This window comes from Eretmochelys imbricata, chromosome 17 (genome assembly GCF_965152235.1).
Source record: "Eretmochelys imbricata isolate rEreImb1 chromosome 17, rEreImb1.hap1, whole genome shotgun sequence".
Lineage (NCBI taxonomy): Eukaryota > Metazoa > Chordata > Testudines > Cheloniidae > Eretmochelys > Eretmochelys imbricata.
The window spans coordinates 7,000,188-7,024,837 of NC_135588.1; the positions used below are offsets into that span (position 1 = coordinate 7,000,188).

The 24,650-nt window shown below is 41.3% G+C and overlaps 3 protein-coding genes across 3 annotated transcripts in view; 2 read left to right on the plus strand and 1 right to left on the minus strand.

Moving 5' to 3' along the window:
- Positions 1–270: 270 nt before the first annotated feature.
- On the plus strand, positions 271–1,233 carry LOC144276673 (lysophosphatidic acid receptor 1-B-like). The gene has a single exon (XM_077836932.1). The coding sequence runs from the start codon at positions 271–273 to the stop codon at positions 1,231–1,233; it is 963 nt and encodes a 320-aa protein (XP_077693058.1).
- An 8,203-nt stretch (positions 1,234–9,436) lies between these two features.
- On the plus strand, positions 9,437–13,740 carry ZNHIT3 (zinc finger HIT-type containing 3). Its single transcript, XM_077836519.1, has 5 exons — positions 9,437–9,559; positions 10,243–10,274; positions 10,396–10,488; positions 11,811–11,891; positions 12,469–13,740. Exons 1-5 carry the CDS (start codon positions 9,468–9,470, stop codon positions 12,657–12,659), a joined length of 489 nt encoding a protein of 162 aa, XP_077692645.1. The 5' UTR covers positions 9,437–9,467; the 3' UTR covers positions 12,660–13,740.
- A 225-nt stretch (positions 13,741–13,965) lies between these two features.
- Positions 13,966–24,650, minus strand: part of MYO19 (myosin XIX) — a 29,098-nt gene continuing 18,413 nt past the window's right edge. Inside the window, exons 15-25 of the mRNA XM_077836513.1 lie at positions 24,090–24,203; positions 23,440–23,616; positions 22,266–22,412; positions 21,578–21,685; positions 20,352–20,422; positions 19,116–19,222; positions 17,148–17,317; positions 16,224–16,353; positions 15,920–16,005; positions 15,079–15,387; positions 13,966–14,140 (exon numbers count right to left, since the gene is read on the minus strand). Of these exons, the coding sequence (XP_077692639.1) occupies positions 14,012–14,140; positions 15,079–15,387; positions 15,920–16,005; positions 16,224–16,353; positions 17,148–17,317; positions 19,116–19,222; positions 20,352–20,422; positions 21,578–21,685; positions 22,266–22,412; positions 23,440–23,616; positions 24,090–24,203 (1,548 nt within the window). The 3' untranslated portion in view covers positions 13,966–14,011. The remainder of the gene's footprint in view (positions 14,141–15,078; positions 15,388–15,919; positions 16,006–16,223; positions 16,354–17,147; positions 17,318–19,115; positions 19,223–20,351; positions 20,423–21,577; positions 21,686–22,265; positions 22,413–23,439; positions 23,617–24,089; positions 24,204–24,650) is intronic.

The following is a 24,650-nucleotide window of genomic DNA, read 5'->3' on the forward strand; positions in this document are numbered from 1 at the left end:
ATTGAATATGTTTGCCACCTTTGGTTATCCTAGCAACCTGAAGGGGTTTAGCCATGCCCCTGAATTGATAACCAAAGCGCTTAAATGCACCAAGGGTTGAAGTTTAATCCATTATTTGGATGATATCGTGGCAACAGAAACTCCATCAAAAAGATAAATTTTTGAACTGCCGAGCAGGGGGGCAGTAATACATCTTGTTGTATTCACTCTCATGGGATATAGGATATACAAAGCAGTGTTTTTTAGCAGTTTAAAATTGGATTTTCCACCATGAACAGATACCTGAACTGTTCTGTCAACAGCACTGAAATCTGGAGCTCCCATCTAGTCCTTGCACTGGGTATCCCTCAACTGATCATGAACATAATATCTGTGATCATCAACTGTGCGGTCATCATTACCATATTGTCTACAAAGGATCTGCATAAACCCATCTTTATTCTTTTCTGCAATTTGGCTTTTTCTGATCTCCTCACCAGCTCTTCAGGCTTTTGGATTTCAATGCTGTTCATCACTAATCCAGAAAGCACAATCTTTGGATCCAAAGATATCCTCATAGTTTATGCCTTTTATACTATGTCTATTCTGTCCACCATCTATAACTTAGTCAGCATTGGAATTGAGCGCTACTTGGCTGTGGCAGAAAGCCTCAGGATGAGATGCAGGGTTTCCAGAAACCAGTCGCTGGCTGCAGCTCTAATTAACTGGGCAGTTGCATTCTTTTTGGGTTGCATACCTCTAGTGGGGTGGAACTGCTTGCACAACAAAGAAAACATCTCTGCTCTCTATAGCCCCTTTTGTGTTGACTACCTCATCTTAATCACCATCCCCAACTGTGTGGTGGCTTTTATTTTGCCTCTGTTCACCTACCTTAGCATCATTGCCGTCTTGAGGAAACAGAAGTTCACAGTGGGAGCATGTGGACAAACCAGTGGCACCTACAAATCAGCTGAAGTCCAGGTTGCCAGAACTGGTGTCTTTATCTGGCTTCTGGCACTGTTTTCCTATGCACCTTTCGTTGTAGGAGTTGTGTTAGATGCAGCCAACCGTCTGTGCCCCACTGACCTGTATCCAAGTGTCTATGTGTTTCGAAACTTTACTGCTATGATGATAACCATGAACTGTCTAGGGAACCCCATCATATACACGCTCCAAGTCAAAACACTGGGGAGTAAGCTCAAGTTTTTGAAGTGCCCTGCCAGCAACCGGGTACAAGTCATTGGGAATATCTGACCCAGTCTGGAATTGCATATGACTAACATAACACATTCTGTCTGTCTGTCTATCTATCTCTGCATGCATGTAGTTCTTCAGATGGACTATAGTTCTCTCTCGCAAAGCTACACTCAGATTTTAGCATGCCAAAGATTGGCCTACAACCATGGGTCAATTTCAGAACTAGGGCAAGTGGACAGCTCCCTGTTGCAACTTTGGCAGAGGCAGGGCTGGAACTGCTTAACTCTTTCATAGGCACCAACATCACTGATTTGAGCTCTTCAAGTCTTTGCTTTGTAATGCACCTATGGAGAAATTCATACTGAGTGCCTGTGGGAGCAAAAAACCCAAACAAGGGGAGCTTTTTTTAATGAGCAAAAACTGGCTGTGAACATTAGCCTACTTCAGTCATTGGACTATAGAAATGCAATCATCCAAATGGTCTGTTAGGTGCTTCTCTGGATGCACCCCTGTTTGTCTTGCTGTGATAAAATAGCAATGCTGTTGTCTTGAAAGGAAAGAGTTTTGTGAGTTAAATCAATTTTCTTTACATTATTTTAATTTTACTTGATTATTCAGTTAACCCTTGACCCTGAACACAGGAATTGTGAGTAGCAGTTATTTGTCTGCTGACAGTTCTGTGTATGCCTGATTTGTCTCTCTTTATTGGAAACATAAGATTTATTTTGCATTAAGAGAGAAAAATAAATCCATGGATACTATTTACTTTGCATTGGAGATGTGCTTTTGCTGTGCTTGCATTACTACCAAACTTTCTTTTTTTGTATTGTTTCATGTTGTTAAAGGAGACTTTGTGTTCATTTACACGAAAATTTTCAGAAATAGTGGAAAAAATTAGTTTCAGCTATTTATTTATAATCACTTTTCTGTGTGCAAAAATTTATTTTTTTCTATTAACATAGCACTCACCGTAGTTTACTGTAGACCTTTTAATTGCAAAATATAGATGAATTGTGTCTTTTTTTGTGAAACATTTGTGATCCTATACTTTCTACCTTTTCAGTTCTTCATATTTCTACTTTTCACACTGCATCCACTTTAAAACTTGAACTATAACCTCAGTTAAAAACACACTTCAGTTTTACAATATCAAGACTGCAATGGAGTTAATCGTGTACCAAGAAAATTGTAGGAGTTTTCAAATAAGGAGAGCAAACATTTTATAACTGGTATTAAACTTTGTTCATCTGCATCTAATTAAAAAGAGGGAGGGTTCCCCACCCCCCAAAAATTGGATACTTGAATAGTTTATTTTTTCATATTTCCTTATGTAGACTAGAAAATGGAAAACTAATTTTTCAACTCTGCCCCTTATTGTTCAAAATAAACTTTTGGGATAAATGTTTTGGGGGGATTTTTGGGATAGAAGTTTTGAGTGATCTGAGGTAGTCCTAAAGCACTACACGTATGATTGTGAATACAGAAATCTGCACTTAGAAATCCTTGTTACACAAGCTCACCTTTTTGATCGAAAAGGCTACTTAAATGGACATTGTCTGGTGTGTGAAAATACAGTAATATGGATTCATAGTCACAAAACAAACACACACATCACATAAACCAAACAAAATCACCATTTGAAAATCAGCCCTTGAATTGCTGGTTTGGAGTTTTGAAAATGAAGCTGTTTATTTTTATACATTTCAAGGTGGTTTTTGTTTGTGCTTTGGGTGGTTCTGGTTTGTTTGTTTGTTTTGCTTTTAATTATTATTCTGAAACCTCTAAAGACTTTATTTCAGAGGGTCTGAAAGAGCAAGTTTAGTTTACTATGATGGTAACATGCATCAGTTAAATTAACACATAGGTAAATTCAACATTTACGTACTGGCAATTTAGTGTTTTATGGATATTGGTAACAAAAGCCATCTTGACTGTGACGCTAAATATGGAAAATCTGGGAGGTGTTTTTATATTTTTTTAAGCAAGCATTTAAAAGCCATCCATTACTTTTAAGGAAGTGACAGTACCAGGTAAACAATAATGAATAATCATTAAAATAAATGATGTCCTATAGGTCAAGTAGGACAAATTCTCTTCTATTTCTTTTAAATATTACTGTATTCTTAATTGTATTTCAGAAGTTACAACATCTAAACAGCTGTTTCTCACTAATTATATTTCAACCTGAGTTGTAAATCAGGAGATTATAATCTGCCCTTTAGTGGGTTTTGTTTTTAAAGATAAAACTGGGGTGTGATATTTATTTTGCTTAGCTGCATTAACAGCCATGTTGACCTTGGCAAGCTGACATGTAGCAACCAGAATATTTCATTTACCATTTATCTATGCTGGTGATTGTAAAAGATATTGAAATTCTTTTAAAAGCAAGATAACAAACAGTTGGCCCCTAGCCAGAAAAAGAAAAGTTAATCTCAAACCTATCAATTCGCAAATAAAACTTTGTACTGCTACAGCCCCTTTTGTTCAGGCACAGTGCTGTTCCTACTAAAGTCAATAGCAAAACTCACATTGATTTAACTTGAAGGAAATGTGGGCTGGGATGTAGAAGATTGGGGTTCTCTTTCTGGCATTGTCACTGATGTGTGACTTTGAACCAGTCACTTCACTTATCTGTGCCTCTACTTCCCCTCTCATGCTGTGTCTATTTAGACTGTAAACTCTTCACGGCAGGAACTGTCTCCTGCTCTGGGTGTGTTCAGTGCCTCCCACAATGGGGCATTGATTTGGTTTAGGGTGTGTAAATATTGCATCAGTAATAACAGTAAGAAGCAGGAGAAGGTACAGTAATTAGGAATCCAGATTTGTTTATTTTTTCAAATTTAAAAAGCCTTCTGTCTAAGATACAGTCGATACTATGTACACCCAGAAATATATTAGATCATTGACCTTAAATAAGATCTTCCAACTCATCCATATAAATTCCTCCGCCCCACTTCATCATGTTATTCAGCCCCCTCCTCATCGCTGCCCCTGTAAAAGCCTGGTAACACAGAAGACCCTTACGGCATAGCCCAGGTTCATTGTATCCAGGCTTTGTTGGCTTTTATAGGGCAGAGTTAATATCTTAAGATCCATTCAGAAAGCTAGAGAGAGCACAGGTGTGAAATGTGTGTTCTGCTTGGAACACCACAAGAGGGAAGCTGCATTCCGCACTGTAAACTTGTGAGTAAAGGAAGCAGGATTTGCAAGTGGTCCTCTAGTTTCACAGGAACTGTAGATCCAGTGCTGAAAATATGAAGTAAAATACTCTGGATAGTTACAATATGCTTATCACTGTGGTACCTGAGTGTGTATTGCATTTTCCTCATCAGTGTGCTGATAAACCTACAATGCTGCCTGTCACTTCTGTTGATCATTTATGCTGCAAAACAAATGCAAATCATAAATCCAAAGGCACCGAAACTCAAACTGCCCTTTACTAGGCTGCTGTTCGTGAGTGATCACGTGAGTATTGTGCTTGTGCTTTGTGCTACCCAGACTGTAAGATGAATTCTGGTAACTAACATTCATTAACATAAGAATGGCCATACTGGGTCAGACCAAAGGTCCATCCAGCCCAGTATCCTGTCTGACAGTGGCCAATGCCAGGTGCCCCAGAGGGAGTGAACCTAATAGGTAATGATCAAGTGATCTCTCTCCTGCCATCCATCTCCACCCTCTGACAAACAGAGACTAGGGATACCATTCCTTACCCATCCTGGCTAATAGCCATTAATGGACGTGACCTCCATGAATTTATCTAGTTCTCTTTTAAACCCTGTTATAGTCCTAGTCTTCACAACCTCCTCAGGCAAGGAGTTCCACAAGTTGACTCTGCGCTGTGTGAAGAAGAACTTCCTTTTATTTGTTTTAAACCTGCTGCCCATTAATTTCATTTAGTGGCCCCTAGTTCTTATATTATGGGAACAAGTAAATAACTTTTCCTTATTCACTTTCTCCACACTACTCATGATTTTATAGACCTCTATCATATCCCTCCTTCGTCTCCTCCTTTCCAAGCTGAAAAGTCCTAGCCTCTTTAATCTCTCCTCATATGGGACCCATTCCAAACCTCTAATCATTTTAAAAAAAGAAAAGGAGTACTTGTGGCACCTTAGAGACTAACAAATTTATTTGAGCATAAGCTTTCATGAGCTACAGCTCACTTCATCGGATGCATTCAGTGGAAAATACAGTGGGGAGATGGGGAAATAGTTTTACTTTGTGTAATGACCCATCCACTCCCAGTCTCTATTCAAGCCTAAGTTAATTGTATCCAGTTTGCAAATATAATTCCAATTCAGCAGTCTCTAGTTGGAGTCTGTTTTTGAAGTCTTTTTGTTGTAATATTTTGACTTTTAGGTCTGTAATTGTGTGACCAGAGAGATTGAAGTGTTCTCCGACTGGTGTACTCCTCTCCCCACCCCCCAATCCCTCAGACAGTCTTGTCAACTGCTGGAAATGGTCCACCTTGATTATCACTACAAAAGGTTTTCTCCCCCCCCATTAGCTCATCTTAAGTGATCACTCTCGTTACAGTGTGTATGATAACACCCATTGTTTCATGTTCTCTGTGTATATAAATCTCCCCACTGTATTTTCCACTGAATGCATCCGATGAAGTGAGCTGTAGCTCATGAAAGCTTATGCTCAAATAAATTTGTTAGTCTCTAAGGTGCACAAGTACTCCTTTTTCTTTTTGCGGATACAGACTAACACGGCTGCTACTCTGAAACTAATCATTTTAGTTGCCCTTCTCTGAACCTTTTCTAATGCCAGTATAACCATTCAGTTTAACCATTAACTCTGCAAAGAAGTAAATGTTTGCTTTAGATTATCTTGTGGCCATTTAGGGGGTCCCTTCTCCCTCTACTTGTTTTCAGATCAAACATGGACACTAGCTTTCAAGTCTAGCACTCCTGATCACCTTGCATGGAACTGAGACTTGTTGATCAACCGGCAGTAACCTGCAGGATGCTATTATCACTTGGAGAATGTATAATGTGTTCTACAGTGTCCATCCCTTTGCCGTGTCTTATAAAGGGATTCCTTCCAGAAATATGTCACTCCATGTAGCAGATTATTACCATAGCCACAGTACAGAGCCAGTGGTTCTCTCTTTTTCTTTTCAGAATCCCTATTTTTTCATGGAGAATTCATATTTTTTCCTACTCTGTCCCTCTCGTCTGGAAGAGTGCCTCTCCCTTTATCCATCTAAATTCCAGACTATTTCAGAATCTCATCTCAGCTAATGATGCCTCTAACCCTCTTCCAGGCCCATCCCTAGACCAACAAAATAGAGAGAGTGGGAGAGAGGGAGAAATGTATGAGTATTTTGTAAGAGGGTCCCTCTGTTTCTCACAAGAAGCCTCTCTAGAGCAGGACTATGTGGAAAACAGCACTGTGAGCAACTCCCTCTTTAAAAGCGAGAGCAAAGCAACATGTATGGTAGTTTATCCAGGAAGGAGACATACGCTTTTGTTTGTGGATTGCTGTGAAAAAGAGAACAACTTTTAACCTTGTCTCCTTGTTGTAAACTACCATACAGCCTTAAATCCAATATACATATGAGAAGGAGACATACTATAAAACTATAACTATATAGTTAAAACTATAACTTCTTCTTTTAAGAGATGTGATGGTTTTAACATTTCTTTGAACATGTGTGCTGTCCTTGTATGTATTTTGGAGTTAAGGCTGCATGGGACTGTACAGAGCCAGGGGCATGAACAACGAGTTGTAGAAGAAGGATAGCAATGGGCAAGAGTTAACACATTTTATATGGGTATAGACAGAGCAATAGAAGCGTGGTTCTTAACTATATGTCTGCTAGTTTTTCAGTGCTTGAAGAAGATGTTATTGAAGTGACAGTGTAACCTTAACTAACATTAAACGAACTAATGTTTTCTTTGTGTGAATACAATAGATATTTAATATTCCAAAAAGTGATCCATAGTCTGAGGTTCATCAAATTCACATTGATTTGTCTGTCTGTCTAATTTTCAGGCTCCTAGTGAACAAAGCAGGTCATGCTGATGTAGATTGCTTGTAGGTAATGTTTCTAGGAAGAATAGAATAGAATGAGCCCATCGTCTCCCAGGTAAAAAGTGCCAAATATCTGTTGAAGTTGCATGAATTTACAGGGAGATTTTCAAAGGCACAAAAGGCAGCTTGAGCCAAACTCTCAATGAAAAGCTAATCAGAGTTGGTCAACTGACTCCTGTATTATGCCTTTGAAAATCTCCCCCGTAGTTGACTTTGTAGAGCATTGAAAGGTTCATTCCAGCAGGTGTCACTGTAGTCAACAAAAATATCCAGTCTGGATGCATCAAACTAAATTCAACCATCTAAAAGGGATGGGGGAGGGGAGAGAAGAAGAGTGACTCAAAAAGGAGGAGAAAAAAATTCTTCTGGGGCAGCAGACCTGACCTTCTCTTTTATGTGGGCCTCTAGTGTAACTAAGTGTATGTCTACACAGCCTGTGAGAGTGAGGCTCAGAGCCCAGGTTGACACATTTAGGCTTCGCCTACAGTTCTAAAAACAGCTGTGTAGACATTGCAGCTCAGGCTAGATCTCGGGCTCTGAAGTCTGGGGTGTGATATCCTGGAAAAAACTAGAGAGAGCTTTTGAGTCTGTAAAGATACTGGCAGCTGTAAGCTAAGAAACTGCTCAGGTTGTTTTTGGTTCTTCCTATGTTTGTGAGGAGTGGGGTTTTGTACATTCCTTGTATATAAACGAGATTGCACCAAAGAAAATACCAGATTCCATCAATTTCTCCTTCCAGCTGGAATATCCCCAGGGCCCTGAAATTGGGTTGAAAAGCTACAGCTGCATGCCCACCCTTTCTTTGCAAGTGGAAGCCACGCAAAGGTCTCAAAGGTAAGTAGAGTTATCATAAATTTAGCTAATGACAATAGAAACTCGAGCCAGGAGAAGAGGAAAAATGCTTTGTTAACTGGAAAGCAGCTCAATATTTAGAAGCAAAGTAAAATGAGTTAATGGGTTCTCAGATTCTTACACCATGTCCATCAGCACAGTATCCGAACTCATTGCAGGTCTGAAAATAAAAGTGGTGAGGTGTCATTCCTTGGTCCTGTGGGAGTGAAGTTATGGGCCCATCCCTCCGATAGTGCTGTTTCCTCAAGGCATGTGTGTCACCCTGGAATCTCTAGACAGGGTCATGGTTCTGGGGAGTGGCAGAGGCACGGATCGGGTGGGTGGAGGAGGGTTTTTTTATGTACCTTGGAACCAGACCATTCTGAGCCTTGAAAATAAGGTGTAAGAATGAGGTTTTCAAAGGTATTTAGGCATCCAACGATGCAGCTAGATGCCCTATTGCTGTTTTTAAAACGCCTGTCTTAAAACTGGAAGCAAACAATTCTATGACTATTGGTGACAAAGGAGGAAAAAGGAGAGAGTTTTGTTTGTATTTTAATTTCTGGGAAGTGCTCAGCCACTCCTGGGGCGAAGGCAATAGAAGTAGGTTGGAGGGGTGGACATAGGAGGGAGCCAGTCAAGGAAGTTGAATACAAGGGTGAGATGCTTCAGTCACCTGAGGCTGTTCTATCCAAATATGTAACACAGCACCCCTCCGCTCCCAAGGTAAGGAAGGACAGGGTGGGGAGTAGTTCTCAGTTAAGGGCTGGGAGCCCTGGAACCATGAACATAAGAGGGGCCACAGGGGCTCAGACCCAAGGACTGTGGCCCGTGCCAGGGCCCCCAGAGGGAATGAACAGAACAGGTGTTCAGCCAGCGCTCTCCGTACGTGCACCCCTGGGTGGCAGGAGCCTGCGTGTCCCTAGGGCCCAGTCTCTACGGTGCCACAAGTCCTCCTCCTCTTTTTGCGAATACAGGCTAACAGGGCTGCTCCTCTGAAACCAGACACGACCCCGTTCTCGCACCAGGGGCTGCTTCAGAAACATCTGAGTGCCTGTTAAGGGCGGCCAGCAGTGATGCTCTATGTGCTAAGCGCCTGGCCCTGGGTCTTGTCGCCTTAATTCCTCTCCCCCCCCCCCCCCCCCGCGCCCATCTTGTCTCCTGCTGTTCCTCGGGGTGTCCCCATCGGCCAAGGCCCCCAGTCCAGGGGGGAGGGGCCGGCTCAGCCCCACGCCCCATTGTCCCCAGAGCCTCCAGCCAGGGGCCTCTAGCCCCGCCCCTTCCCCCCCCCCCCGCGCTGGGGGCGGCGCGCATCGGCGATGGATTAGTAGAGCCGGGTGGAGGCGATGGGCGCGCGGCTGAGCGGGGCTTGGGGCGGAGCCGGAGCGCGGGCGGCGGCTGGGAGCGGACGGAGCATGGAGCAGGAGCCGGGCGGCGGCGGCGGCTGCTGCGTGTGCGCGGGGCGCGGCGCCCCCCGCTACCGCTGCCCGGGCTGCCGGGCCAGATAGTGAGTGGGGGGGGGCCAGTCACGGCCGGTTAAACAGCCCCCGCAGGACCCCTCTCGGTTCTCCCCTCCCCCTCGGTAGGGGCACCCGGCTCCCAGGCACGGCAGGTTCCTCCCGTGACCCCCCCCCCCGCAGGACCCCTCCCGGCAGGGGCCTCCTGGCTCCCGGTCTGGGCCGCTCCCCCTCCCCCGTGCAGTAGTGGCCCGTGGCCCCTCAGCTGCGAAGGGACCCTCGTGGCGGCTGCCTGGCCGTTCCGCCCGGGACGGGTCCGCCCCCCCCCCCCCCCCCCCGGCAGCTGCCTGCGGCCGGGAAGGGGATCCTCGTTCTCCGCCCGCCGCCGGTTAGAGCTGGGCGCGGCAGTCCCCGGAGCCCCGCGACGGCTCTTTCCCCCTCGGGGGGGCAGGAGGGAAGGGGGGGGGCGCCCCCTCTGTCCTACGGGTGAAACAGCGAGACGCGTTGTGTCTGCGTTCACAAGCGCTGCTGGGCCCAGACCCCGTGCGGGGAGCGGGGATAACTCACTTCGCTGCTCCTCGGGGAGCCGCTGCTTATCCCCGAGGCTGCTTTCTCTGCAAGGAGCGTGGCTGCAGTTAGTCTCCGGTGGCGCATGGGCACCCGTTAACGGGTGTTTTATTTTTTTAAAAAATGGCTCTTTTTTAATACTTACTTACACTTTTCTGTGTTGTAGTTGTTCTGTCCCCTGCTACAAGAAGCATAAAGGTAAGAAGATGACTTTGGCTCAGCCTTGTACATTGTTCGAAACGAGTTTTTAAGATACTGCTAACTTGCAGCTGTGACCTTCCTACTGTGGAGAATTCATGTAACTTTGAATTTTTCATAGAACAGTGTAGACCCAAACAGGAGCAGGTTGTAAAGACGCTGATTACAGACCCATCCTCACCTTTCAGAAGAGTTAAACCAGTGGAAAATGAAGGTATGTTTGCTTCCTTTATAAATATACTAAAAGCATAAATTCTGGATATCGATTACCAAATGAGCCTTCTGTGGCTTCTTAGCAGAAATGGTCACACAAAAAGAACCAAAGAGTTCATCTTTCATCTGCTTGGTTACTACTGCTAGTTTCTCATTGGAGAAAGAAAAATAGCCCAAAACCTAGGGACTAGGAAAAATTAACACACCAATTATGTACCCAGAAAAATAGAGGACAAATAGGTATTTGGTTACCATTGATTCAGTATTCAGGCAAAAAACATTTGTCTGCTGAAGGGAGAAAAAGTACAACTGTCCACTTATTTTATATTAACAGTGGATAGAGATGCCTGATTTAATAAATGTCATCAAAAGTTTCACTCTCTCCAATAAAAGTACCAGAAACACCACATCCTGGATACGGTAAAGAGGTTTTCTCTGTAATATAGTTAGAGAGATCTAATGATTAGATTACTATGTAATGTTTTTCTAAACAAAAGCTCATTGTGGTAATGATTATAATTTTGTCTGATATTTAAATGCAATGATTTGTAAACCTGTTAAAACTGCCTAAATACATTTAATCCCCCCATAAATAGACAGGTTTTTAATACATAAAATTAAAGCACATTATTATAAAGGCTGTAATTTGAAACAATCTTATAATTGTTCCTACTTTTTGCTGAATACTTGCCTGTTTTAGCAAATGCCTGCTATTGTTTATGTAAGGGAGGGAAAGTTTTTCTATAACTGTAGAATGTAGCCTGTTCGGTTGGAATAGTACTGCTTCCTAATAGAATTGTTCCTTTAGCTGGTTAGAATATGCTTAGAACCCAGAATCCTTCTACTAAATAGCTATCTTTTGTAAAGTACCTTGTGACAAGCTAATGGACTCTACAGCTAACACATGTGAGTTTAATCGGAACACCTGCTTTTTTATTTTAAATTAAATATGTAGCTAAGACTAAACTTGAATGGGTAGTTGTCCAGATTTTCAAATGAGTCCTCTACATTTATACCAAAAGCAGAAGGGCCAAGTCCTTTTTCTTTAGAAAGTGCCATGTGAGTGAATACCTATTCAGTGTTTCAGGTATTACAACTGTGTAAGGTCTTGTCTAGGAGACCTCTACATTGAATGGTACTCAGAAGGTTACAGGAAAGTGGGATGAAGGAATCTAGGTATTTCACAGCTGAGGTTTACCCCATTGCCAGTGGGTGATGCAAAGCATCTGAGTTCTAAATGAGGGATAGTAGATAGGAGTCACAGCAACAAGATGAACATTTCTTTCTATTTTATCAGTTAAACCACATTTCTGTCTGTCTTAGGAAGCCATTGGTCTGTAGATGATATCCTGACAGAAGATGATGAGGTGGACAGAGTTCCACTGCAGAAACTCAAACTCTTAGGTAATCTTTAAAATTAATGTGTGATGTCTACTGTAAGACCTGACACCAGTTCTGCTTCAGTCAACACCTAAGAATTCTATTAAAAGCTAAGTTGAGAAATTCAGTGCTCGGTCTTTAGTTCTTCATGGGAATCTTTATTATACCATTAGTAAGGTGTGTGTTAGTTTTTGTACAAAAACTAAGAGTAATTTCCCAATAAACTGAATTGGGAGTACCATAGCACATACACAAGGACAAATAAGCAACACATTCTTTGACTGTACTGCTGGACTTATTCTCCAATTGCAGGAAATTAAGTATTTACCAAAGTAGCAGCTGCTGAAGCTTTGGGGGGTGAGTTTAAGTCCTCTTAGACAACAGATAATGGGAAAGGTTGGGCTTGGGTTTTTCCTCTTAAATATGTGTGTAAGTTTCCCTCTTACATATTAAGTTTTTCTGGTTTCCTCAAGCAGATGCAGCATTAGGTTGATTTTAAAAAACAAAAAACACACTTTCAAACCCATGATTAATCCCCTGCATGTTTTAATTTCAATGTGGCACTCTTCCTCCTTTAATTAAGTTTCTGTTTTTAAAATAGGGGAGTCTAAAGAACTGAGAAGCTTACTACTCAACCCCCATCTGCAGCAACTTCTGTTAACTGTAGATCAAGCCAAAGAAAAAGATTCCCTCATGAAAATATATATGCAAGAGCCATTATTTGTGGAGTTTGCAGACTGCTGCTTGAGGGTTGTTGAACCTCCAGAGAAAGAGAACTGGCTTTTGGAGTGAGACTCTTCAGGAACAGAACTAATCATGAATTTTTCTAAACCGGGAAGAAATGTTTTATTACCATGTGCTTTGCTGAAACAGCCTCAGATGGTTCTCTCTCTCCCCCCCACCCAGTAAAATATATTTAACTCCTGGATGTCTGCACTCTAATTCTCACCTGCAGCGTTGTCATATGGTACGCTTTGTCACAGGTGGCTGAAGAGAGGAGGAATATGTATGCATCTACTAGGTGTAATTGAAGGTTAGTGTTTTAGTGCTGTGACTTACTTTCTCTTAGTACAGGTTCCATTGCCAACAGTAGCTGTGCTAGGCATTGCTGCTGTCAGGTGTGTAAGGAAGGAGAAAGGTTAGATTAAGTCCCCTAGTGTTTAAAACTTTATCCTTCAAGCATTTGACAAACCTTGCTGAGAAATTAGAGTCCAGAGAGCTGCACAAGATATTTATTAAAATGCTAGGTAGGGAAGATTAACAAACAAAACATACATTTCCCTGCTTCAGGTCAAGCAAGAGGAAAAGAGCCCTTTTGAGCTCTCTCTTGCTCTAAAGGTTCCCATGCTAAGAAACACTTCTGCCCCTACACAATCTGTGACCCTAATCCTGGGGATGGGTGCAACAGTGAAGGGCTCTGGACCTTAGCAGCATCAAGAGGGTGAAACTCGTTATATACTTTTATCTGAGTTTGGACCAATACAATTTAGCTGCTTTTAAGCAGCATGTTAACTTTTCTTCAGCTGGTCAGATACATTGAGCCCAGTCTTATGATCCCACTTTTCCTGAGACAGTTGTGTCCAGCACTAAGCTCCACCAATTCTTATATTTTATTCATAAGCATTAGCAACCTGTTGAATTTTAGTGCTCTTCGAGGTAAATGGCTGTATGTTTGCCTGGGGGGGGGGGAGGGGAAGAAGAGATTGGAGGATGATCCCTAGTAGTGTTCAGATTTCTTGAAAAACTCACTGACCTCTTACTTTTCCCTATGCAGTGGAGGGCTGGAAGGATATTTTACATCAGATCATAGAGCTACTTGTTCAGTTATTTCCCCAAAAATATTTTAGTTCTATTAAAGGTTGTTGTGATTTTGTTTGTCCTACTGTAGTGTTTTCTTGGTATTAATACTTCCTCTATTACCTGTAGGAGAAAGTAAGAAATCTGTGCTAATGGCCAATATATCTGTAATACTTACATATGTGACTGGGGTGGGGGGAGGAATCAAGGTTCCAGGGTAGCAGCCAATATTTTTAAAATTGATCTGTCTCATACACGAATATTGTAGATCGATTAAAACATTTAGAAGCAGCAGCTTCCTTGAAGGAAAAAGTGCAATAAATATTTATGGTGGCCAAAAGTTCATATTACGTAGTGAGCAGTTTTCCCCTATCTAGTAAGATTTGGTTGAATCCAGCGATCATACAGGCTTGGTTACGTGGACTGATGTTTGCGTGAGGCAGTGGAGACTTCTTGCAGTGAAACTTGACAGAGCCCTAGGAAGAAAAATAATTAGTTTTTAGTTGCAGGGGAGGGGGAAGAAATCAGCCACACACTGGGCTCAGTTTGCTACCAGTCACCAACCCACTGACGTTAGACTACCTGCAGAGCGAATAAATACAACTCCCTGTATGTAGGGGTGGGGAAATCTGCCCTGAAGTCTGAGGGCAAGTTACAGCAGAGAAGAACTTGTACAATAAGCCCTTCAAACCAGCAGGGGCTACAGTACTACATTTTTAAATAGGAGATTTTGGTTTTGAATGCCAACATGCATGCAACCAGTGGTTGCATGCAGGTCCCCCGTGTGCTGAGCACATTTATCACCTTACACAAATGTTCCTTCATGCTTTGCGTCCTATGATGGCGTCTGAGTTTATTTCATGCTGAGAAACAGGACTAAAAAAAGCTAGGCCTTTAAGTAAAGAGCAGTTTATGGAGAAGCAAGTGTGGGGTTGTGACTTGACCAGTTGGGGGTAGTTTTACCTAACTGAATCTTTCCCCAATTTGCTCTCTTCTGGAAACAAAGAAGTGGGAGAGGAGATAGTTCAGTGTTGCCCTCCTCTGAATTCTAGAAAGCCCTGGTGTCGCAGATTTTTTTATAGGCCCATACTTAGCACTTCTGCAAGCATTTTAGTCTCAAAAATGCTTCCAGCACTATATTAACCTTCAGCGTCCTGATAGAGTGCACAAGTTATGAAACTGCACAGATAATTATAAGTTAAATGACATGCCTAAGGTCATAGGAAGTCTGGCTGAGCCAGGAAGTCTCGCTCAGCCTTGAACATTCGTGGGGCGAGGCTGTGTCTTACAAGCACAAAAGGCTCAAGTTTGGACAGTAAATCTCACTAGCTATGCCGTTACGTAATAACCAGAGTTTGTTGCATGTCAGGTCATACTGCTGACTTTGAAGTGTTCTCAGTATTAGGTACGTTACCTGTGGGAGTGCTCTAATGGAAGTGATGCCACAGCCGAACAGATTGCTCTCCACTTTGTAACCGTTGTTCCGATGAAGTATTTTCAAGCATGCCAGAAGGGACAGGTCTTTTCGAAACCCAACCACTGTAACAGGTGCAGTAGATAGAACTAGTCCAAGAGGCCAGAACTGGATTATTGCACTTAGAGGCCAAGTCTTTTCCAGTGGACTAGGTGACCGGTCTAAGGAAACGGTAGCACCAGGAACAGGGGAATGGAATTTTTCTTCAGCGTAATCCAGCTCCTCTGCTGCTAGTGTATCCATTCTTGCCTTAGGGAAGAGAGAAGAAACAATATTCCTGAGAGACTGAAAGGAGCAGAGGTAGCTAGTTCAGAAGTAGCCCCCTATGCCCTTAAGTTATTAGAATCTTCCAAAAACAACATGGGCAATTTAACCACTAGGACAACATTCTGCAGAATTAAAAGAGTCTAGGTGGCTGGTTAAAACACTAACTCTCCATTAAATGAAGCTGAAGAGCAACTGAGGAGTTGATCCCGCTGCCCTCAAAGGGGACTAACTGCAGGATTGAATTCTGAATTCTTGCCTTTCCCCCATCCTTCAGCTTGAGAAAACTAACTCTGGTCCCAGGAGAGGAGACTACAGAGACTGGTTTTCTCCTTTCCCATTAAGAGAAACAGAGGAGGCATATTTATAGTAATGGGAAGGAAGGAATAAAACAGCAAGTCACAGCACTGTACTTTTAAGTTGTCTTATGACTACCTGAAGGAGGAGAATATTTTTAAACACGTAAAAAGAAGCAGGCAACCAGACACTGACTCAATGCAGTTCGTATGGTACTTACTTTCCATTTCCTCCAGGCACGCTTTATAACAGTAGCAGCCCGGCGCATTCCTTGAAAATGTTTCTTTGCTAACCAGGAGCGAATAGCTGAAGATTTAATCAGAAGAGTCAAGAATAAAGGAACTGGTGTATAGAGGATCTCAAAGCCTTTACCTGTAACAAAGCCAGTTGTATACATTTCCTAATTGTAAACTTTGTGCCAATGTTCAGTTATGGCACCCAGACCCTGGCACTTTGAATATTTAACCCATCTGGAAAAATTACCTTTGGACATCACAACCACACCTGTATCGGCTTTCACCTACCAGCTTGGATGATGGTAGCAGACCATCTCTGCTTTGATAGCTTCCTCTGCTTAAATCTTCTCCAGCAACACTGAATGCAAAATGCTTTCTCAGATAGTACTGCTGCTCTTCTAGCTTCAAGTTGTTCTAGCTGTGGCAAGGAAAAAATCTTGCCATTAGTAGACTGCATATTCATTCAGTCATTTAGGAAAAAGCTGTGATTGGCCTCTCATTTTTCATTAATTTAGAAGATGGATCCTTTGGTATTTTGCAGGAACACATTTCAGAAAACTATTAAACAGTGGTGGGTTAATGTCTCCATGGAGACATGAAAATATTTCAGTTTCTAGAACTGTAGATCATGTTTTTAAAAGCCAAAGGAAAGACATACTAATTAGTCTGCTATTCCTAAAGTGAGAGGGAAGAGACCTAGGGGTGGGAAAGTGCCTAGAAGAAAGAGACTATCAAAGCCAATGCAAGAAGCTTGTTTAAAGTGGTCTGCTTCATTAGCCTAGGCCCAGTTCAGCAAAGCATGTAGCTATAAGTTCAGCAACATGTTAAGCACGTTGTGAACAGGAGATTTGACACATAGGAGAGGAATGAAATTTATCAGCCTGAAACTGAATATAATCTTCAGTGCACCTGTGACGAGCAATAGCAAATGAGTGGGCATGGAAACAGGTACAGTCTGGGTGAATACCTCATGTCCCTGACACAATGGAGATGGGGTTTTTAAAAGACTAAATGCCTACTCCCATTGGAGCGTTCTCACCACATACCAAAGTGTAAAAGGTTTTTTTTGTTTTTTGTTTTTTTTTTAAATAATGTGTGAAATTCTGGTTCCACTGAAGTCAGTTTTGTCATTGTCTATAATGGAACTGGGCTTTGACTCGTATTGCAGAAGCACACCCTTGTTCTTCCAGGAGGTGAATGTAACGTGCTTACCATGAAATTGGTCATAAAGATTTTGGTTTTTCCGCAGTACATCAAAGAGTTGTTTGATTTGGTCTCTGTTTGCTTCAGGGAAATAGCACTTTGTCCCACGGTCACTTTCTGAAGAATATCATGGATGACAAAGCGTAACGCTTCATCATCATCTGCTGTTGGAGTCAAACCTGCAAAATACAAGATGTTGAAGGGAGGGAAAGTCAAGCATCTAATTAAAGACTGGAAAATTGTCTCAATATAAGTGAAAGGGCAGAATTACTGCAATGGTTATAACCACCTACGTAGAAACTGATCAGAAACAGTCAGACTTGATTTGAACAGATAAACAGATCCTATGCAATCTAGAAAACAAAACTGAGAACAGGAGCAAGCGGCAACGGATTTAGACCTTCAGTGACAATGTTCTGCAAAAAAGCAAAAGCACTGAGCAGGACTTCACCACAGTGCTTTAGATTGTAGTTTTAAAAGGGAAACATTTGAGATACCTAAATAGGAGATGATTCTGTCAATGAATGAGGGATTATTCTGGCCACTTTTGAGATAGGATGGACACAGTTCTAGTCACGTTATTAGGAAATTGCCAAAAAATAAAGAATGGACAGCAGAGTGAGCACGAGAATGAGGGAAATTGGTTGAGAAAAGGTTTCACATGGTAATTTTTCTTTTGGAAGAAGGAAGACTGGAGGATAGACAATTCAGGCTAGAACTACTACATATCTCTTTCCGAGTATAAAATAGTGCTGCCTGGTGATTCTGAATGTCAAATATAGGAAGCTGGAAATCCCTGCATCTTTCCACCCCTAACAATGCATGCGTTTCTGCTTGTTCGTTGCAATACTTATTTCTCTTTAGGAAATGGAAGAGTTGGAATAAGCAATACATTTAGGCTGAATGCTGAAGTTTTGCTTTTCTTGCCAACAGAACACCTGGGGATGAGCAGTGCTTCCATTGGCCACTACTGGGAACCAATAGCCGTATTGCTTATTCAACAGGAAATAGTTTCCTCCTCTTCATCCTCAACCTGTTACCTACTACAATAAACAGGGAAAGTAGTTAGTCAGGAGAAGGCATTTCCCAGGCCAGTGTCCAGTAAATTTGTAATGGCAAGCCACAGACAAAATAGTTATCTGCTTATACTTTACTGCATATAACTAACCAAAGCTAAGCAATCGTTATTTTCCCAGATACGAGGAGACTGAGCGAGTTAGAACCTCTTGCACCAATGACCAATGTTTCCTAGCTTACCGGGCTTCCTTTTTTATGTTAAAAGTTAGATGTACAAACTTAATTAGATTAAGGTTAAAAAATGGATTAATATGGTGCACGTTGCAGATACTTTCCATGCCAAATTTAACAATGAATGAGCTGGTACGTCTCCTAATAGCCCCTCTTTCAGGAATTCACAGCATATGTATTACCTTGTGAATAGGATTACTTTTTACAGTGCATCCTCAAATTGTTGCTCTGAAATACAGACTCGCACAGAGAAGTTTGCGAAAGGTAGAAGAAGCAGTATAATAGCAGCAGCAGAATCCAGTAAAGCTAGAGGCCAATTGTATATTTGGCAACAGATACATGAAACAGAGAAAGGACCGTAAGCAAACAAAAACAAACACTAAAATTCTTCAGTTTACTTATCTAATGCAAAAAACATAAAAATATTCACAAAAGAAAAAACAGGATCATTTGAAAAATCGTATTCTACTCCAGATGAGAATACAGCCATCTGCACAAAGATGGAGGGTTTAGCATGGAAGTAATTTTAGTTAAACAGTTTTAAAAACCTGCCTTAAATGCCAGATTGTATGGAAATTAATGACTAGAATGTAAAAATACTATGAAAGCTCAAAAATGAGGTACTTCCCCAAAACTGAACATGTGATAATACAGTAGCTGTATTTGATTTATGCAATATCAAGAAATTCTGTATACTACAGTGAGCTGAGTGAAATGAATAAAACCTACCTCTTTTCTTCTTAGCGGGAGAGAAACCATTTTCATCTGGCATTGTATTGGATGTGTGTGATTTTCCCAGCACTTTATAACGCTCAGTAAAACTTTGGAAGGAGACCCTGACAGCCAAAATGAAAATCAATCCTACATGAGTACCATTTACAGTATGGCTCAAATGCTTAAAAATTATCTTTTAATGAAAAAAAAAACTAATTTTTGGTGTGGATTATTAAAGGAAAGGATGAGCAAGGTTCCATTGCACACAGGTATAGACTTAGTTTTTGTTTAGGGAATTCTACACTGCAACAGCAGATATTCCATGCCCTGGTTTAACAGGATTATTCCATTTTTAGTTGGTTAAACTCACAGAGTTTTACTACTGGAGGCAAGCTAGCTATCACTGCGACTTACTGCATCACAAAGCTATTCTGCTGTGTTAAGTCTTGGCTCTTAAATACAGGACAACCCTGCAAAAGAATTGCTCAGATGGCTTTAAAAACCCACTGTTTCTATGAGAAAAATCCAGAGACAGCACTCATGATAGCTGGTTTTCAAAAATCTCCACCAAAAGCTAATGGATTTAGACATTAGCTAACTAAAAATGAGTGGGAATTGTGTTGCTAAATCCCCGGTTGGTTCTCCAAATCTCAGAATACAAAATTCCTTACTAAGAACAGAATAATTAAGTGACTTGTCTGTGCCACTGGCAGATTTCAAAATTGTCATGTACAAAGGCTGACCTGATCTAGTGGCAGCATAATGAACTGTTACACTGATGTGGGGGTGGAGAAATGGACATAGGTGACAAATCTTATACCCATATTTCTTAAGCCAACAGGTCATAGGGCTGTTTCAGCATGGAGATTTTAAAAACGAAGGTGGGGAATTTAGGCCTCTTCTGTTTAAATAAGCGGAATATGCATCTAAAATTCTCTACACTATTTTGAAATTCTTCACCAAGGTGCATTTGTCTAAATAAGCCATACAGCAGAATATGTAGGTTTCCTGCCAATTTACATTTGGCTAATCAGGTAAGAGCTTATCTGCCCACTCAATCTCTATAATAACAAGTACTCAACAATTACGTTGTAATATAAATATGTAGAGAGGGATGAAATTGTCCCTGGTCAAACTCTGTGGAAGCCAGTGGAGTTACACTAGACAAATCTGTCTTATGAAGACTAAGCAGCTATATTCTGAAGATAAAGTAAAGTAAACACAAGAAACTTAAAATTCATTAGGACTTACCTAATAGGAAATCCAGCTGCACTGATGCTGATAGTTTCTACTATGCCACATGCCTCAAGCTGACTGAGAACCTATAGCATGAATGTAAACACTTTCATTCTGTTTAGGTATTGTTTACCAGGGTTTCTATCAGTGCAAACTACCTTTGATAACCTACAAGTTTTTCAAAAGACTTGAACCTTTCTATTCAAAAAATTTCCAAGAGCAATTAACGTTCACCTGTTCAATCTCTCAAATCTGTTGATTCTTTGAAAGATGGCAAAGTTATGGAGTTCATCTCCCACTTACTACAGTGGGAGTTTAGCTTAAGTACTGTAGCGTGAGTGTGTTAAAACAAATGATACATTACATTTAACTCTGAGCAGAGAGTTAGACAGGACTGTCCTATCCCAGACAGTTTGCCAGAAGTCTTGAAACTTAATTTCGTTAGGTGTCCGATTTCCACCCCCTCACACATTCAGCTCATTCACTAGTGGCAGAAGTTCCTTTACTTTGTGAAGTAGGTTGTTTTGCTCCAACCCCAAGCTAAACTTTTACCTGCAATTTGTACTGAGGATTTGCCACCTATGTGCCTCACCACAAATGGCAGGAAACTGATCCTGAATTTTCAAACCAGATTCTTGTTTTTAATTTCAATAAAGGACCATCAAGATAGATCCTTTGTAGATATAAGCATCAGCATAGCTCCATTCAACAGAGCTTTTGATTTTACACCAGCTGAGACTCTCCAAGTTTAGCTACAATTGCTCAGCTCCCAAAGAACCTCCCACTCAGCATGCATTTCAGCTGTTCTCATCTGAGTTGGCAGACCTCCTTGTATAGAAACTAGGAGTAGGCACAGCTTAAAGGTGTGTATTCTAAAATAGACTGTGCCATTAAGATGTGTCTTGACTCAGAGCTAGGTTGAGTGAGCTCCAAGCCCCCCAAACCACTAAATCCAAACTTGTACTGAACAGCATCATCTAAGAGAAACTGAGGTTTCACATACACAGTATTTATCAATGAAGCTGCAGTGAAGAGATCCTCACTGAAGATTCACCCTAGTTTGGAGAAGTTTAAGTATCATCTATGATCCCTCTGGTAAGTTCCCTTGTCTCAAATGAAACTTTCAAGTTATTTGCTAAGAAAAGTGCTTTACAATCCAGATCATACAGGGCCTGATGCAAAGCTCAGTATGAAACCAATGGAAAGACATGGACTCCGAGGAAAATTCTTTGTAGAGTTACCTCCTCTTTTTCAAAGGTCATTGCCTTGCAGTCAGCATTAGGCTTGATGCATCTGATGTAATGAGGTGTAGTGCTATGCAAGATCCGCATCAGACGTTCAAGTGAACCCTATAGAAACAAACATAGCAATTATTAATGACCATGCCATATTGAGGCCCTTTTGTTTTTCCAGAGTAGTTTGGCTAATCAATAATTACGTTTTTAAAAAATCCTGATGTTTATTCATGGCAGTGTTCACAGGCCCACAAGAGCAGAACTGCTTAATTTCAGCATAATAAGCACAGCTGGTTTGTTTGTTTTTTTTAGGACAGCTAGAACAAATGATCAGTATTCCTTTAAAGATAGCTTCTGGCACTTTTTTATTTTGGGGGTAATTCAATGTTCGTACGTGGATTGATTGCTCTATGCCTGGGGTTGTAGCAAGTCCGGAGACGGAGGTATCGGTTTGACATACAGCCACAAGATGGGTTAAAAAGCACAAAGGAAGTACAACAGACTCCAACTTCTACTTGTTTAAATACAGAGGCTCTCTACTCAACAGTGGAGTTTTATACCAGTGTATCAAAACATTATTTGGCACAGAGTCAGGAAATAAATGGAAGGATTTTACCATAAGTTACTTGAAGACAGCAGCAGAAATCAGGCAGAAGGATATAGTATGTAAGTAGCATCACTCAAACAAACCAACCTTGAACTTGGAGACCACTGTAACTGCTGCTGCTCTGTTCTGGGTTTTGGTATCATTTTGGCTCTTTTCTGTCATGGGAAAGAACTTCTGAAGCAAGCAGTCTTGGGAATTCTTCAGAAGCTGGAGTAACTCCAGTGGAACTGGGTCCTATATCAGCAAATACACGTCACTAGAATTTGGTGGAGTTACTTGGATACATAAGGCACCCTTAAAGATGTAACTAAATAGTCATCACATTTGGCGTCAATAAGGTTAGTAAATAGGCTGTATCAGAATTTTATTACACAACAAAAGCAATGGTTTAGAGACCATTTCAGATCTGACCCCATGTATTGAATATGAATTCACAAATACAGGAAAATGCTGAGAGTTAGACCATATTTACTAAAAATGGTGTCTGTTACTAGCATTTTCTTATGGAGGGATGGCACAGTGAGAAGACTAAAGCACTCATGGAGTTTAGTTTAAGTTAAGCTGCCCTAGGGCTAGTTAACTAATCATCAGGTAGTCCTCATAATGGACATTAAAACACTTTCCTATGCTGAATAAGAGATGATATTCACTGCATCACGATACCATTTCTTAAAAGTTCCTTGCAAAAAAGGTGACTTGCCGTATCAGAAATGACATAATATAAAATAGATTCTTGTGTTCACAGATTACCTCATTAACTTCCTGGTAGGCATGGTGCAGAAAGACGCTAAGTTTTAAGTTTCCATGTGATATTAGTAAACGGCCAAAGGTAAGTCCATGCTGCTGTTTCCCTGATCATGTGGAAGTTTAAAATCTGAATTTAATATTCATAATTAAATGCACAATGACAGTTTTGGAAGCTGATGTCCGCTAGTCACAATATGCAACAGTAGTGCAAACGCCTCTACGCTGCCCCAGCAATATGACCAAACCCTGGAGAGAACATCTTTAGGGGCAAGAGGTCATGGAGTCTGCATGGCTCCCTTAATCCTTGGGCCTCTGAGCCTGCTACCAAAGGTGCTACCTGTCCTGGTGATTGTTCACTAGGAACTGGACTGAGATGATCAACCCCTTTCACATGGCCAAAACAGTCATCTACTAGTAGTGGATGCATGCACCATGTTAAACAGCAGTTAAACACTATTTTAAGGCTAGCTTCTTTCATGAGCCATGTACTTATTTTTATTTTTAAAATACATACCCTGTTTTTCTCCACCATACCTTCCACTTGGTAACAGACTTTGCCAGCATAATGGGAAACAACAAAGTTTGGCTTCTTACTAAACTTGTCCCGGCTTATGCACCCGTTATGAGACAAAGCGTTCTCAATTCGGGTTTGGAACTGGCCGACATTAGAGGACCTGTTCAGACGACACTCCTGTGTAATGAAAACAAAAGGTAGAATTGCAGCATGTCCTATTTGATATAGGCAAACTTTACCTGCGCAACAAATAAAATCTTTCAGGCATTAGTATACTTAGACAAGTAAAATGCCTTAAGGTCGATGTTGCATTTGGTATTCCAAGTCCTTTAATGTTAAAGTACTTTAAAAAAAAGTGACCCAGTCATTGGGGTTCTATGTTTGACATCAATGGAGTGCCTAGGATACCCTGCAAGACTGGGGGAGGGATGTGGGAAAAAGAAGCTCCCGTATAGTATTATGGGAACAGTTGGCTCTTTCGCCTTTAAGTGATTCTACTATGAAGCTCACTGCTGGCAGGTTTCGTGCTAAATAGAATGTACACACTGTATACCTGCTATCAGACTTGTTTTCTTTGGTCATTTTCGGAGACAGTTGAGGAAAGGAAGAAAAGCAGGCGAGACAGTATTATCAGTTCAGCTCAAACTTACCTCATTCAGCAAAGAAAAGATGCTGACAGGGTTTCCTTCTATCAGATCTAGACAGCTCTGGTTATCCTGATAGTTTATGAAAGACCACTCTAGACCTTCTGCTGCATATTCTTCCTAATACAAGAGAAATGTGGAGAATGTTCTCCTCAGGGCCCCAGTATTTCACAGTATACTTGGTGAAGTATTTCACACAGGGCTTTTGGTCACTCGACATACAGTTGTTTCATGTTGGCTTTTTAAAGAACAAGTCAGTTCATATCCTTAAACATCATTTTCTGAACTACAAATGTTTGGAAGTTTTTTCTCACATAAGAGCTCTAAAATCTTTGCCTAATACCTAGTACCAGAACCCCACAGGGCCATCTGTAGGGGATAGGTGGGAATTGTGCAGCTTTTCATAAAACTGCAGAGATGCTTTACAGAGCAAATCACACAAGGTTAAAGCCAAGTTGTGACTCAGATGCCCCTTCAGGGTTTCCCTTAAAGGGAAAGAGTGTCCCACATGGTCACCTTTAGGGCAGAATTAAGCCCTAAGCAAGAGCTCAACACACACCCACTAAC